General features: G+C 41.0%; 1 protein-coding gene across 2 annotated transcripts in view; it reads left to right on the top strand.

Annotated features, from left to right (window-relative positions):
• Nucleotides 1-15,982, top strand: part of SMAP1 (small ArfGAP 1) — a 116,171-nt gene that overhangs the window by 96,237 nt on the left and 3,952 nt on the right. For both annotated transcript variants that reach the window (XM_070418298.1, XM_070418297.1), the window contains 3 exons: nucleotides 53-143; nucleotides 9,871-9,998; nucleotides 15,649-15,820. In XM_070418298.1, the coding sequence (XP_070274399.1) occupies nucleotides 53-143; nucleotides 9,871-9,998; nucleotides 15,649-15,820 (391 nt within the window). The remainder of the gene's footprint in view (nucleotides 1-52; nucleotides 144-9,870; nucleotides 9,999-15,648; nucleotides 15,821-15,982) is intronic.

Genomic DNA, 15,982 nt, shown 5'->3' with positions numbered 1-15,982 from the left:
AAGGCTTGATTGGTTTAAGAAAAATTAATACATCTGATTATTTACTTTAAAGCTACAGAAGAAAGAAGATCAGCAATTAGAACCTAAAAAAAGCACCAGCCCTAAAAAAGCTGCAGAGCCGACTGTTGATCTTTTAGGACTCGGTAAGTAATGAAAAGTTCAAGTCACCATTATAGTTACAAAACAATGGAAACCTTTACTTCAAATGAATATAATAGCTTTATTATCAGTATGCTAAAAGATAACTGTTAACTGAATTTGAAAATGTTATGATTACTTTGCTGAGTTCCCACAAAAAAGGAAGTCTTTAATAAGGTTGCTAGTCTCTGTCAGCACTGTCTTCTTGGAAATCCAAGTAATGAGTTCCTTGGGGAAAGAAAAGATATCAAAGTAACCTTCAAAGGCTTGGTAGATGGTGACATTTCAACATTTAAAATAAAGAATATATTCATTTCCCCCGCCCCCTCTCTAATTGAGTCTGTGTTGGGGATGGGGGCCGAGGAGAGGTCCCCTAGCAAAATAATTCTGGGATAGCCTTGTTATAAAATGTGCTGGTGTAAAGAAAATTTAGTCTTGGTTAACTGAAGCATCACACTTTATACCTATATCTACTAGCTAGGTTCATTTTATATACCTGATGATAATAAGGCTCATTTTAATTTAATGTTGTATTTATTCTCATGGCTGATAGATATATATTGTCTGCCTGGTAAGTAAACAGACTTTCATTCGAGGATTGCTTGTACTGTGCTTATCTGCCAATATTGTCAGCTCTTTTTAAAATTTTCTTCTCTTCTAAAATAGCTTGATAAATGGTGATTTTTAGTAATATTTGAGCCTTTAAGCAGTAGGTAATTAAAAACATGTTTTTTAGTTTGGAGAAAGATTAACATTTAAAAGAAGATAATGACAGTTGAAGGGTAGAGTTGAATTTCATACACTGCTTTTCTGAAAATTGATCTTAGTTCTTACTGGGTAAATTGTTTTCAGTTTCAGGAATTACAATTGAACATTTTATTCATTTCTTAGGAAGGTGATATAACATGCAAATATACAACCTAGGGTTAAAAATCTCCTATGGTGGTAAAAATAAGCAGTATATTAAAATATTCAAGAACTGTAATTTTGAAAATAGAGTTTAAGTCCAGGGCTCTAAATATAATTATGTTGAATTCTAGTCCTCATAATTCACACGAGCTTCCCTGCTTCAAAGCCGGCCAGGTTACACAGAGGGGCTTGGAAAAGGAGCGGTGAACAGAACAGAGGTTCAGGTCGTCTTTTAAGACCACTTCAGTCATTTTAGTCAGCCTTAAAATTACCTATTTAGCATTAAGAAAGATTAATTGAAAATAAAAGCAAATAGTTCCACTTAACTCTCAGGCACCTATATTTATTTAAGCACTTGAAAACAGTCTATAGCTTGAAATGGACATTTGTGATTTGAATTTACAAGGTAACACATGGAAGTTTATTTCACTTATAAAGCAAGTTATGTTTTAATATAAAGGAACTCCAAGTAATATTTTTCTTAAGGAAAAAGCTTTAAATGGTTTTAGGAGTAGAAAATAAAAAGGGTTCTTTGAGTAACATGAAAATTTATAAAGCTTTAAGAAGACAGAGTTTTTCCATTAAGGAGAGCACCACTGCATCTCATGGAAGCAGCCTTCTTTCATCATTGCTGTCTCCATTTAAATTCATTCTTAGAATGACGCCTCAGTAGTCACCGATGAAGAATTAGACTTGGCAGTTTTCACTGTAGCAGGGGTGCGCTCAAAGCTGAATGTCCATGTTCAGTCAAAAGCGGTAATGAAAAACATCACATCCATTTCCTTATCATATTCTTATCTGCCTTAAACTAGATTAGCAATACATAAAATCTCATGTTGCTCTTTGACATTTTTTTTTATTATTTGTGCAAATAGATTATGACCAGCTAATGCCTCTGACATTCAATAAAGGATGAATTCAATTAATATTTATTGAGCCCCAGCAGAGTTCATGGAACTCTAGTAAATACCAGAAAAATGCAGCTGTGTGTGCAAGTGGGGGATGAGGTTGCAGTCTGGAAACTAGAAGATGGAGTTATTGCTGAGGGAAGAAGTGGGATCTGTTAAGAGAATTGGTTTCGAGAATTCAGCTTGAAATCTGGAATAATGCTAAAATTCCCAATTTAAATTATATTTTCTTCAAGTCAGAGAGTAATTTTCTTGCTGCTGCTAAGTCAGAGGGAGGAGTAAGTGAAGTTTTTTGTGCCCACTTGTTCCAAGTAAAATCTAATGTTATGGAGGAACGAATGAGTAGTGGTTGGAAAGTTAAGCACCTTCCCAGGTAAACACAGCTCTTGGTGCCTCACCTGTGTAAAGCACCAAGTTATGTTTTAATATAAAGGAACTCCAAGTAATAATTTTATTAAGGAAAAAAGCTTTGAGTGGTTTCTGGAGTAGAAAAGAAGCTTTAAATGGTTTCGGAAGCAGACAGCTTCGGAGTTCCAGTCAGGTGCTGTGATAGCACACTTGGAACCCATCTGTAGGAGAGGAGAATAAGATGTGCTCTGGCCCCCGGGGTGGCTGGTAGAGGAGACTAACCCATGCAGTTGCCTGGGCTGCTGTGGACAGAGGGACTGTGAAGGACACAATTCTGATTTAGAGAGATAATCCCCTCTGTCACTGAAGGAGAGGAGAGAGGAAGCCACGGGTAAGGATCCCAGTCAGGAACGTAGCAGTTGTAGTGCCCCAGATGCTCAGCACTGTCAGCGGGTGCAAGTGGGGCTGGCACCGTCAGCGTGTGGGAGTGGCGGCAATGGGAGCGGGGACGTGGAGGATGGGCCGAGACCCACCCCTGTGCCCACGCAGCCTCACAGCCCACAGTTCCTTTCAAGGTGGGCCCCTAGTGACATTCTAAAGGCACTTGGCAAGGCTGCCACTTTGCATGCAGCTTCGGCCTTTAGTAGTAGGTCTGAGTGACCAGATGTGGGTGATGTGGCCTACAATGGAAGTGGTGCTGCATCTTGTGGGCTCCAGAGTCATTTGTTGCCTCAGAAGGGAGGTCAGCCAACTACTGTGGCTGCAATTGGTATAAAGCCAACCCCCTGCCCCCAAGGCCTTCCATAGAGAGGTAGGGCAACTGTCTATTTTAGCCCTGGGTGAGGAAGAGGCACCTGTTTGTGCTTGGTGCACCAGGAGAAGCTTTTCAATCTGGTTATAGCAGCTGAGTTTTCCAGGTGCAAGACCAGACTTCTGTTGAAATCTTAGGCTTATTGTGTAAATCTTCTTAAGGTAATGTGATGGCTAACCTGAGATGCTTTGTGTCTGATCAGAGTACCTGGCAAAGTACTAGTATTAAAAGTGTGTTATAGAAATGCAAAGTGTTATTTTATTTCCCGTCAGTTTATAAATTATTGTTCAAAGGAATTTGGAATGTGCCAAGAAGAAGCCACTAAATAATGTTGTAAATACTTTGTTTACTTTCATTCATTTGGATTATTGGTATCAGATGAGTTCCGGCATAGCCACAGTTAATAGAATCAGTGGTCTCATTCACCATATTGAGGATTTCTCAGTGGTAGAGATTGGCCTTCATGACTTTGTCATATTTGAAATGTTACCTTCTTTTTAAGCATCTATCAGTGTCACGGTGTGAAATAGGCCAGTAAATGCATGCTGGGAATGCCGTATGTTCATGTGAGATGCAGCATTGCTTTAACAACTTTTTTCCTTGAACTCAAATCACAACCTTTTCTTGTAAACTTGTGTTATGTGTGCAGTTTTAAAATGATCTACTAACTCAGTGTTCAGATAAAACACTAGTATGAAATCTTAAGGTAACATAGAAAATGGTTACCCACAGCAACTAACTAGGCTTGATGTCCTTGCCTTGAAGATCGAAATTCCTTCTTCATTTTACTGCATTGTCCTAATTTCTTCTGTTTGCTCATTGCCTTTTTAAGGGGTCCTTTGTGCTTCATTATCATTTTTTATGATGTTGTCCCAGCTAAATTTCTTCCATTTGCCTTAGGCTTTTCTTGTACTCTGGATCTCCCATTATTTTTATTGTCCACCAACCACTATTTCTGCATACTGATTAAAAGGGGTTGCTGCCTCCTCCTGCTGCTGGCTGCTCCTGCCACCAGTCTGTAGGTGAGCCAGGAACATTACATGAGGTGCATGTCTGTGGGGAATTCTGATGTTATGCACAGACAACCACTTCTCTCTTAGCAGGCACTGTGTGGATTAGTCTGAGCTTCCCCCCACCCTGGAGGAGGTTTCCATTTGTTTCGGTGTGTGCACGTGTGTATTTTGTGCACATCAAATGAAATCCATGCGGACTTAAATGTTTTTCTTAAGCTATTTTTGAATAACTTAAGTTCTTTGAATAAGCTTTATGATTTCTAAATTTTTAAATTATATATATATCTGAGAAACTGTTTTCAACATCTTGGTATTCTGTTGCTTTTGTGGCCTCTGAGCTTTTAATCATTAGTCAGCAAATTAGTGGACCCTGGATCAGAAGGATGCATTGAACTCCCAGTGATTTGTGAATATTGTTGACTGATTGATTATACACCACACTTGGTTCTCTCAGCCCAGTCAGCTCAGTGATGACCATATCCACCTGCATCCCTCACTGTAAACTGAGAAGACGCTGGGCTTGGTAAGAGGAGAGTGGAGTGGGGGAGACGCCGAGGAACTGTGAGTGTGGTGCTGAATGGTTTCTGCACTATTTCTGTCCCTGCTTCTCTAACTTAGTAGAAATAATTATGAACTATTTAAAGGTTGGTTTTTATTTTCAGAATTTTAAGTGATTTATTTTTAACTAGGGTCAGTTGTAAGTACTTGAGTTTTGATGAAATGTGGTTTAAGGAAAAGAGCACTCACTAGTCCGGAGGTCAGAAGACTTTGCAGTGCAGGTTTTTTGCTACTGAACTCTAGGGTTATGACATTGAGCAAGTGTTTTAATCTCTTTGTGCCCTGGTTTCTATAACTGGAGATAATGGAAAGAGATGCCCTTCTCATATTTCATGGAGACAAAAATGATAACATGTAAATATTCTATAAAAGTGTATAGGAAACATGATGGTTATGATGATGATAATGATAAAGTCTTTAAGTGTCCTTTTTAAATACTGAAAATCAAAAACAACAAAGTGAATTGAAACTATCTTTTTTAAAGAATGTATTTTGAAAGCCAACTGTAGTGAGTCAAATTAACAGACATTGAAATCCATTGGGAAAACCCACTGGAAACTTGTATTTACTGATTTTTGCAAGGCTGAGTTTTCAATTAGGTTAAAGGTTTTTCAAAAATTCTGTGACTGCTTAGCTTTTGTAGTAACAAGGAAAATTGATGGGGTGAAATCCATCGTATGAGGGGATCATATGGGTAGAAGAATGGGTTAAAGAGAACACAGGGCAAGTATGCGGTAGGTATGGGAGCAGAGGAGAATTACCTGTGCCTATCACGTGGCAGTAGAGAGGGAAACCTGGTCAGGCCTGTAAGAAAGTGTTTCGGAACTATGAGAAAATTCTCCTCATCACTTGAACACAGTGTCAGCCTGGCCACACGATTGTTGTCCCTAAGCAGATGCTCCTCTCATTCTGAAGGATTCCAGAGTCCCTTGGACTGACATTGTGAGTTAACTTTAATGGATGCTCTTCTAATTGTGGTAGGTGGTTACAAAGAGAGCCCAATTTTGTTGTTTGTGCAGAATGCCTTTCTGAGATTTCAGGAGGTCAGTTCTTTAAAGGTGTTTTAATGGGATGTGAAAATGGAGCTGTTTACTTTGCAATGGTAGGAACAGAAGTTATGTTACCTTGCAGTGTAGGAAGTCAGCTTATATTAAGATCTGTGGGTGTTTACTGTTCTGTTTTTGTATGGCGAAAGCCTGTAAACTACCTAAATGCCCAACAGTGGAGAATTGAATAATGACTTATTGTAGGTCCATGCAATATCCTAGAATGCAATCCACCCCATCTACACATACATAATTTTATTTAAAGAAAACTTTTTGTATTGTATTGTTGTACATACATTGTTTACAAGCATAGAAAAGGTATGGTAAGGGACTTTTTTGTGCTGAAATATACATAAAATGTAAGATTTTAACCAGTTTTACTAGTGATATTAAATAAATTCACATTATTATGCAGTCATCACCATTATCCATAGTAGGGAACTCTTACTCATTTTTGTAGGGTTTGCATCTTTTACAAGAACGTGTTGCTTTTAAAGTAAAAATTGAGGAGGATTACAACCTCAGGCTTTGCTCTAGTTCTGCGACACTAGACAAGTGTACCCTTTTATTTTTGCCATCTTTAAATGAGGATAATTGATAGTGCCTCTCTCATAGCATAATTATAAACATTGAACAAATGCATGTTTATTGTGTGTATTTGTGTTTTTTAAGATTTTGTGCAAAACAAGCACTATACTAAGTGTTGGCTGTTAATTTTACTAGTTACATGTGTCCTAAGGTGTGAAGGATAAAATTAGACTTCAAAAACCAAATGAAATGCTCCATGTTGTTTTACAGATTAGATATGGTACTACCAGGTAGGTTTGAAAGTATAACTAAGTTAATATTCTTAATGAAGTATAATGCACTACTTAGAATAGACTTAAAAGTTTCTGAAAGATATACAGTATAAAAGTAATAAAAACAGGCCATTTGCTGTATTAATAGGTTAACCCCCTGGTTCTCACATAGTGCATCCTTTGCTCACTGCTGTTTTGACTAGATTGACATGGCCTGTGGTAAAAATCAGTTGATAGTACTTAATTCACCAAAGGAAAAAAGGTAATAGAGTCAAACTTCATTTCTCGAATGTCTCCCATTTCAAACAATCGGTTCTTCACCAAGTTGTTCAGTTTTCTACCTGACAACCCTTTCAGGCTGATACCTTAGCATGACAAAAAGTCTCTGAGACAACCAAGGAGAGATTGCTTTTGTTGCTGGCGAAATTAAATGATTAGCACAATTTTAAAACATAAAGAGACTACTAAGAGTGCTAATGTTGCTAAAGGTATGAAAGTGTTCACAAAATAATCACAGGCAATTGAATAGGTAGAAAAACTGTTGTTGATTGGATAAATGAAAAGCAGTTAACCAGTGATAGCATTTCAGAAGCCGAGATATATTAAAATTTTGTTTAAGGCCCGCCCTTGTGGCTCAGTGGTTGAGTGTCGACCTATGATTCCCAGGAGGTTAAGGTTTGATTCCCCATCAGGGCATATGCACTGGTTGTGGGCTCCATCTCCAGTGTGGGGTGTGCAGGAGGCAGCCGATCAGTGACTCTCTCTCATCATTTGTTCTCCCTTTCCCTTCCTCTCTAAAATCATTAAAAGTATACATTAAAAAAAAAATTCATTTAAGGATACTAGGGGATGGTTTGATAAATTTAAGAAGTGTTTATAAATTGAACAGTACATTGGACATGTACTATATATAAGTAAGGTTAAAACAGAGTCATTTGGGAGTCTGGAACGGATTAATTCAATTTACATTATTTTTAATGAGAAAAAATGATTGTTTTCAAGCAAATTGCTTCTCAAACAGCCTTCTGGAATGAATGAAGTTCGAGAACCGGGGTTCCACTATAATAGTATTTTCTTATGTTTAAGGATTTCCTCCCATAAATTTAACCTAATTTTTAGTGTTTACTAGTATTCCTTCAAAAAGCAAAGAAATTTAACTGTAAAATTGGAAATAATTATTTCCTGTTTTAAACTTTTTTCTTGGTTTGTAGCTTGTTTTGGGGAGGACATGTGCTTCTGTTTGTGAGTTGAAATTGCAGATATATAAGATAGTCATATTTTGTTATTGAATTAAACATTTCTCTGAGGTGGATGTTCCCCTACCTTGCACACTACAGTTTATGGGTTAAAGCACCACTGGCTTACAAGGCATTGGACTGAGTTTACTTACTGAGCTGTTGTAATATCACAAAGATGTTCCTTTAGTTGTGTTTTTAATCTAGAATACCTTTTTCTTTTATGCCGTTTCATTTCTGGTTCATATTTACATGATGTACTATATAGTACATAATGTGCTATATACATCGTGTAAATGGAATGTGGAATGGATAGAAAATATAAAATAGATCTTCAAAGAGGTCTAATTTCAGAATGAATGTTGCCTTTTGAAATGGTTAGAAATGAAAATTACTTTCATGTATGAGTCATTTGAATGCTTTTATGTCATAGTTCTGTCTTAGCTTAAAATTCTGTATCTTATAAATTAGTAATAATCTGTGCATTGCTTTATTGCTTCATCTTTAACTTGTCCATAGTCCCAGGTATATGGCTCTGATAATGTGATATCACTGGAAGTGACTGAAAAATGTTTGCAGTTGATTTCTTCCAAACTAACTTTTGTGGGTTTTACATACTCTTTTATAAATTAGGTAGTAAAAAATATCTTAGTGTGACAATTTATTCACTGAAATTAATCTGTGATTTCCTAAAGCTCCAAACAGGGAAATGAATAATATCAATTTCTATAGTTATACTTCAAAAAAAAGAGAAGAAACCTATGAGTTTCTGTGGGTTGTAGTAGAAATACTGAGTACATGGTAGAACATTCATTAACAACATATGTTACATCAAAGAGAGGCCACATGAAATTGTAAATTGTTAAAATAGAAGCCTGATTAGGATATAAGTCCCAGAGATTGGAGTCATGATGCTCAGAACTGTTACTTGGTTGTGGCCACAAAAAACAGAACCATGTGAGATGTTCCATGTCCTGGAATACCATGCTCTGAAACTCCCCCTCACTCCACTCCAATTTCCAACCCTTACACTGTGTAAATTTTGTACTAATGTAAAAGGAGATATTTTAAAAGGTTTTATGAATGATAGGGTAAGTAGGAACTGATAATAGAATGTTTGCCCCCTATCAGAGTTCCTTTCTCATTAGAGCTCAGTGGCTTGGTACTGCCAAGAAATGGTTTATTTCAAGTTTTATGGATACTTCCTATGGAACCAGTGTATGTTTTCTTTCTTTTTATCCAGTTTTTTTCCTTACAGTAACTTTAAAATGCAACATTTCAGACATTTAAAATCATCAAAATTTATTTCTGTGGTAGAAATACTAGTACATGCTATGAAGTGATATCCAAAACACACCCATTTATGAAGAGGCATTGTTTGTAAGAACATGGTATCAGATCCTAGCTTAGCTAATCAACTCAAAAGTAGTGTCTGTCTCATTAGGTTATGGGGATTAAATGAGTTAATATATGTGAAGTACTCAGAACAGTACCTGGCACATACGGGAGCATCAGGATACAGAATAATGTGAATATATGACACCATTTATTAAAAACTTTATATATACACCTCGGTGTGTGTGTGTGTGTGTATATATATATATATATGCATATATATGTATGTATGTGTATGTATGTATGTGTTCTATTTGGATATAGAATATGGTGGATAAAATTATCTGGAAGAATAAAATTGGAAATGGTTTCTTTGAGTAAGGGGATAGAACAGCGAACCTTTTGAGCTTGGCGTGTCAGCATTTTGAAAAACCCTAACTTAACTCTGGTGCCGTGTCACATATAGAAATTTTTTGATATTTGCAACCATAGTAAAACAAAGACTTATATTTTTGATATTTATGTTATATATTTAAATGCCATTTAACAAAGAAAAATCAACCAAAAAAAATGAGTTCGTGTGTCACCTCTGACACGCGTGTCATAGGTTCGCCATCACTGGGATAGAACCTGGAGTAGAAGGGGAAGATATATGTTGTTGTCAACTTTTTGAACTGTTCTTTTTTTTAAATCATATATTTTTAAAATAATGCCATGTTTTAAGTACTAAGAGATTCTACTTTAAGACAAGAATCTATGCTCTTTTTAGATGGTCCTGCTGAGGCACCAGTGACCAATGGGAACACAACCACAGTGCCAGCCCTGAATGATGATCTGGACATCTTTGGACCAATGATTTCTAATCCTTTACCTGCAACTGTCATGCCCCCAGCTCAGGTATGTTGTAAGAGTGTGGTTTTACACAATCACTACTTATTTCCTTTCTGAAAAGTTTCAGAATTTCCATTGCTGATTTGAAAGCCTCCTGTTCTTTAGTCCAGGGGTTGGCAAACTAAGCCTGCAGCTTGTTTGCACATAGTTTTATTAGAACACAGCCACTCCCAGTCATTTGCATATTGTCTGTAGCTGCTTTCCTACTAAAAAGCAAGTTGAATAGTTCCAACACTATATGACCCACAAAGCCTAAATATTCACTGTCTAAAGTTTGCTAACTTTTGTTGTAGGTAAACAACAGTGTTTAGAATGAACAAGTAGGAAATCTCAGACTACTATTTCAGCCTTGTCTGAGATCATAAAGGCCACTTACCTCTGAGGTTTTTAAACTGGGGGTGTATAACTATTGACTGGCAGCCAGTACTTCTTTTCTTATGCTCTATTGAGCCATCCCCAAGATACTATTTACTTCTGATTGCAGGAAAACAGAATAAGAAATTCTAGCAAATTCAGTATTCATATTCTTTTTTATGAAGATAAATTGTTTTAAGTTAGCCTTAAAACCTACCTTCCTTTTTTATTTTGGTGATGTTTAAAAAAACAATTGAGAACATAATATTAATGATCAGGACTTTTTCTTAAGCGTTAATGGTAAATTTTGAATTGCCTTCTGAACATTACATGGAATTTCTTTTTTTGCCTTTATTAAAATTATAAATTGTTTAATACCTTAAATACTATTTCAGGTATAGTATTTAATATATTAAATACTATAACTGACAAAATTGTAATATTTTAAATGCATAACATAATGACTTGATAATGCCGGTGGTTCTTGTTCCGGCATCTAGGGTTCAGAAATCTGGAGAAGGGCTGTGCGTAAATGAAATAAGAGTCCAGAGACGAAACATAATTTTGAAAGGCATAATAGGTAGTCAGAGAAGACTTAGCTAAAGGAACTAAGTTCTCCTTGTCTCAGGACCCCTTGCTTTTTATTAACACAATTTGTCCTAAGCGAGGTAGATATACACATCAAAGGCCAGGGTTAGGTACAGAATCCATTGTCAGATTGGCGAATTGCCTTCGGCTGTTCAGATGTTCGGCCAACAGAAGGTAATAACATGCAGATTAAGATGCCATGAGCTGTCTGGCAGCAAGCAATCATCCCTTTTCAGGTTTGGGGAAATGCCCTTGCCATTCCAGATGATTCAGCCCTTGCTGACATGCTGGAATTGGCTTCTGGCAACTTGATATTATGTATACATTGTGAAAGGATTCCCACCATCAAGTTAATTAACACATTTTTACTTTTTTGGGGGGATGGGGAAGGACACAAGTTCTACTCTCTTAGCAAATTTCCATTATACAATCTAATCTAATAAAAGAGAAACATGGTAATTAGCGTACGACCGCTACCCTTTTCGTTGGCTAATCAGGGCGATATGCAAATTAACTGCCAACTAAGATGGCGGTTAATTTGCATATGTAGGCACAATGCAGGGAGGCGAAAGGGAAAGCAGGAAGAAGCCCCCTGCCACTGACAGTGATCGGAAACCCAGGGAGGAACTAAGAGCTGGGGGGCAGCCATGATCGGAGAATCGGGCGCCTTTGCTGCCCTGGCCAGTGATAGCGGGAAGTAGGGGTGGAGCCAGCGATGGGAGCTGGGCACGGGCGAAGCTGGCAGTCCCGGGAGCTAGGGGTCCCTTGCCTGGGCCTAAAGCAGAGCCCGCGATTGCGGGGCCGCTGCAGCTGCGGGTCCCCGCTGCCCAGGCCGGACGCCTTGGCCAGAGGCGTTAGGCCTGGGCAGGGGCGGAGCCTGCAACCACGGGGAGCTGGGGGTCCCCTGCCCAGGCCTAATGCCTCGGCCAGAGGCGTTAGGCTTGGGCAGGGGCAGAGCGGGAGATCGCGGGGAGCTGAGGGTCCCCTGCCCAGGCCTAACGCCTTGGCCAGAGGTGTTAGGCCTGGGCAGGGGCAGAGCCTACAACCGTGGGGAGCTGGGGCAGAGCGGGAGATCACGGGGAGGTGGGGGTCCCCTGCCCAGGCCTAATGCCTCGGCCAGAGGCGTCAGGCCTGGGCTGGGGCAGAGTGAGAGATCGCGGGGATTTGGGGGTCCCCTGCCCAGGCCTAATGCCTCAGCCAGAGGCATTAGGCCTGGGCAGGTGCAGAGCGAGAGATCGCGGGGATTTGGGGGTCCCCTGCCCAGGCCTAATGCCTTGGCCAGAGGCGTTAGGCCTGGGCAGGGGCGGAGCCTGCAACTGCGGGGAGCTGGGGGTTCCCTGCCCAGGCCTAAGGCCTTGGCCAGAGGTGTTAGGCCTGGGAAGGGGTGGAACCAGCCATTGCGGGGAGCAGGTGCGGAGTCAGCGATCCTGGGCAGCTGGGGGTCCCCTGCCCAGGCCTAATGCCTTGGCCAGAGGCGTTAGGTCTAGGCAGGGGCGGAGCCTGCAACCACGGGGAGCTGTGGGTCCCCTGCCCAGGCCTAAGGCCTTGGCCAGAGGCGTTAGGCCTGGGCAGGGGTGGAACCAGCCATTGCGGGGAGCAGGTGCGGAGTCAGCGATCCTGGGCAGCTGGGGGTCCCCTGCCCAGGCCTAACGCCTTGGCCAGAGGCGTTAGGTCTAGGCAGGGGCGGAGCCTGCAACCACGGGGAGCTGGGGGTCTCCTGCCCAGGACTAATGCCTCCACCAGAGGCCTTAGGTCTTGGCAGGGGCGGTGCCAGAGATCGTGGGTAGCAGGGGCAGAGCCGGGAATGGTGGGAGCTGGGGGTCCCCTGCCCAGGCCTGACACCTCTGCCGGAGGCCTCAGGCCTGGGCAAGGGGCCGATCCGGTGATCGGCGATCGGAGGGTGATGAGGATCAACTCCTCTGGCCGAGGCATCAGGCCTGTGCGGGGGGTGGAGCCAGCAATCAGAGGGGGCTGGGGGTCCCCTGCCCAGGCATGATTCCTGGGCCAGAGGCATCAGGCCTGGGCGGGGTCAGAGCCAGTGATCGGGGGGAGATGGGGGTCCCCTGTCCAAGCCTGACACCTCTGGCGGAGGCGTCAGGCCTGGGCAAGGGGCCGATCAGGCGATCGGAGGGTGATGGGGGTCGACGCCTCTGGCTGAGGCATCAGGCCTGGGCGAGGGCAGAACTGGTGATTGGGGGGAGAGGGGGGTCCCCTGCCCAGACCTGAATCCTGGGCCAGAGGCATCAGGCCTGGGCCAGGGGCGGAGCCAGCAATCGGAGGGGTCTGGGGGTCCCCTACCCAGGCCTGACGCCTGGGCCAGAGGCATCAGGCCTGGGCGGGGGGCAGAACCAGTGATCGGGGGGGAAATGAGAGTCCCCTGCCCAGGCCTGACGCCTCTGGCAGAGGCATCAGGCCTGGGCAAGGGGCCGATCCTGCGATTGGAGGGTGATGGGGGTCAACGCCTGAGGGCTCCCAGTATGTGAGAGGGGGCAGGCTGGGCTGAGGGACACCCCCCCCCCCCCCACCCAGTGCACGAATTTCGTGCACGGGCCCCTAGTCTATAATAATAAAAGGGTAATATGCTTATTAGACCAGATGAAGACAGGGCTGCAAGGGAAGCCGGTCCGGCAACCAGGGGAAGGAAGGCCTACTCTTGCACGAATTTCATGCATCGGGCCTCTAGTATAGATTAATCAACTGTAGTCACCATGTTGTTATGCATTAGATCCTCAGACCTTATTCATCTTATAGCTGAAAGTTTGTACCCTTTTACCAGGCTCAGGCTCCCTGTATTTCCTCCATACCCAGCCTCTGCAACCACCATTCTGTTCTGTTTCTATGAGTTTAATTTTTTAAAATTTTTTTACACATATAAGTGATAAATGCAGTCATGCAGTATTTGTCTTTCTTTAAGGTGAAATACATGAACTTTCAGAAATATTGATTACCCTTAAGCATACAACTAAGATTCTATGCTAAACTTACACTTTACAAATAAGCAACTAGTTTGGTTCATTACAGCATAATTTTTGAGGTAAAATATTTCCTTTTCTCTAGAAAAACTGGACCAATAGGAATTGTTTGGATGGAACGTTTTAATAAGATAGAGGTTATGTCTTATTGAGAAGACTAATTACATGTATTTTTATTACACATATTATGATAGCACTGTATAATTACCACTAGAATTGAGAATATTCCTTAGGAATAGTTTAAATGGATCTTTATCATTAATGTTTATTTTCAGAAAAGAACTTTATGGGGAAAGCAGTTTCTTTTGGTCTAACATTCTAGTGAGGTTATTTTATCTCATAGACTTCTTTAGATACCATTGGAGTATGAATTGCTCTGCACCTGCTTGGAGAATTAGACTTCACATCTGAGGCTTTGATGTACTTCATGTGTTCTGCTTAGTATCAGAGCAGCAAAGGGGAACAATGCAGACCATTTAACGCTTAAGTATCGCCATGACGAGGAGTGTGTGTGCATAACTTTTGCTGGCAAGCACTGTATACAAGAAAGGTTAAAATGGAGAATCATTTGAGTTTCTAAAATGGATTAATTCAATTTACATTATTTCTAATGGGAAAAAATGATTCCATTTTCAAACAAATCACTTCTTGTACAGTTCTTCTGGAACAAATTTGAGAACCAAGGTTCCACTGTACTACCTGTATGCAAGATAGAGATTAAGTGAAAATTTTTGTTTTGTATTGAAGTCTACATTTCTTTGCATTTGTGTTCATTTGCCCCTTGTCCAAAAGTGGAATACAAGATATGGTTGAAAGTGGGGGTGGTTAAAGTATTGCTGTCCTTCATTTTTGGATAGATTAGAAGCATTCTAAGGTTGTGGTTAAAACTGATCTAGATTAGGTTTATAAGAATATCACAATGCAGCTTTTGAAGAGCCTCCGCCCCCCACCCCCGGACAAAAGCAGCCTTTGCAGGACCCTCTTACAGTCTGTGGTTGTAGAAATGTTCTTTAATCCAAGGGATACCAGTTCCTTGAAGTAGTTGCTAAGGGAGATGCCTGAGCACCTCCTGGGAATGGTGATGCTCAGACAGCAGCCACATCCCCTACCTGTTGACCCCATTGTGGTCAGGATGGGATGCAAAAACTCAGCATCAGTCTAGCAGGTAAACAAAATTTATTATGTACTAGTAAGAGTTTTTTATTTTAAAAAATACATTTTTATTGATTTTTAGAAAGAGAGGAAGGGAGAGGGAGAGATAGAAACATCCCTGATGGGAGAGAATCGTGGGTCGGCCACCTCCTGCACACCCCCCCACTGGGGATCAAGCCCTTGACCAGAATCGAACCCGGGACCCTTCAGTCCTCAGGCCGATGCTCTATCCACTGAGCAACACTGGCTAGGGCCCATGATTCTCTCTCATCGTGAATGTTTCTCTCTCCCTCCCCCTTCGTCTCTGAGATCAATAAACATGTTTTTTAAAGCCACAATCAAACGAGCCGGACGCTCGCTCGAAGAGTTTGAATCTACCTTTTCTACATTAATATATTCAAAATAGTACATATCATACCTTTATCCTAAATGTTTTTGTGTGGGATTGTGAATGATCCTCTTTAATGCACCATTTTACCTTCTACAAGTTGTTGAATTTCTAATTTCATAACTTCACGTGGATTTTAAGTAATGGATGAGTCATGTTTTAGTATGCACAATTCGATAGTGTGTTTTGGTATTTGTCTCAGGGGACGTCCTCTGTACCAGCAGCCGCCACTGTGTCTACAGTAACATCTGGGGATCTGGATCTATTCACGGAACAAACGACCAAGTCAGAAGAGGTGACAAAGAAACAACTTTCCAAAGACTCCATCTTGTCCCTGTATGGCGCAGGGACCGTGCAGCCACAGAGCGCTCCTGGTAATTCTTTTTGAAGTCTGCTTTCAGGGACTGCAGTGGCATTACTGGAAGTGAGCCTTTGTGGTTATAATATATCAATTATGTTTCTTCCCCATTTTTCTATGTAATAAGTGCTTTTGTTGTTGCAATTTACACAACTACAAAACTGAAATGAATAAAGCA

Source organism: Myotis yumanensis, unplaced genomic scaffold (assembly GCF_028538775.1).
Source record: "Myotis yumanensis isolate MYYU_CA2020_CCGP unplaced genomic scaffold, mMyoYum1.0.hap1 SCAF_6, whole genome shotgun sequence".
NCBI lineage: Eukaryota > Metazoa > Chordata > Mammalia > Chiroptera > Vespertilionidae > Myotis > Myotis yumanensis.
This window is presented reverse-complemented; position numbering and strand designations above follow the sequence as displayed.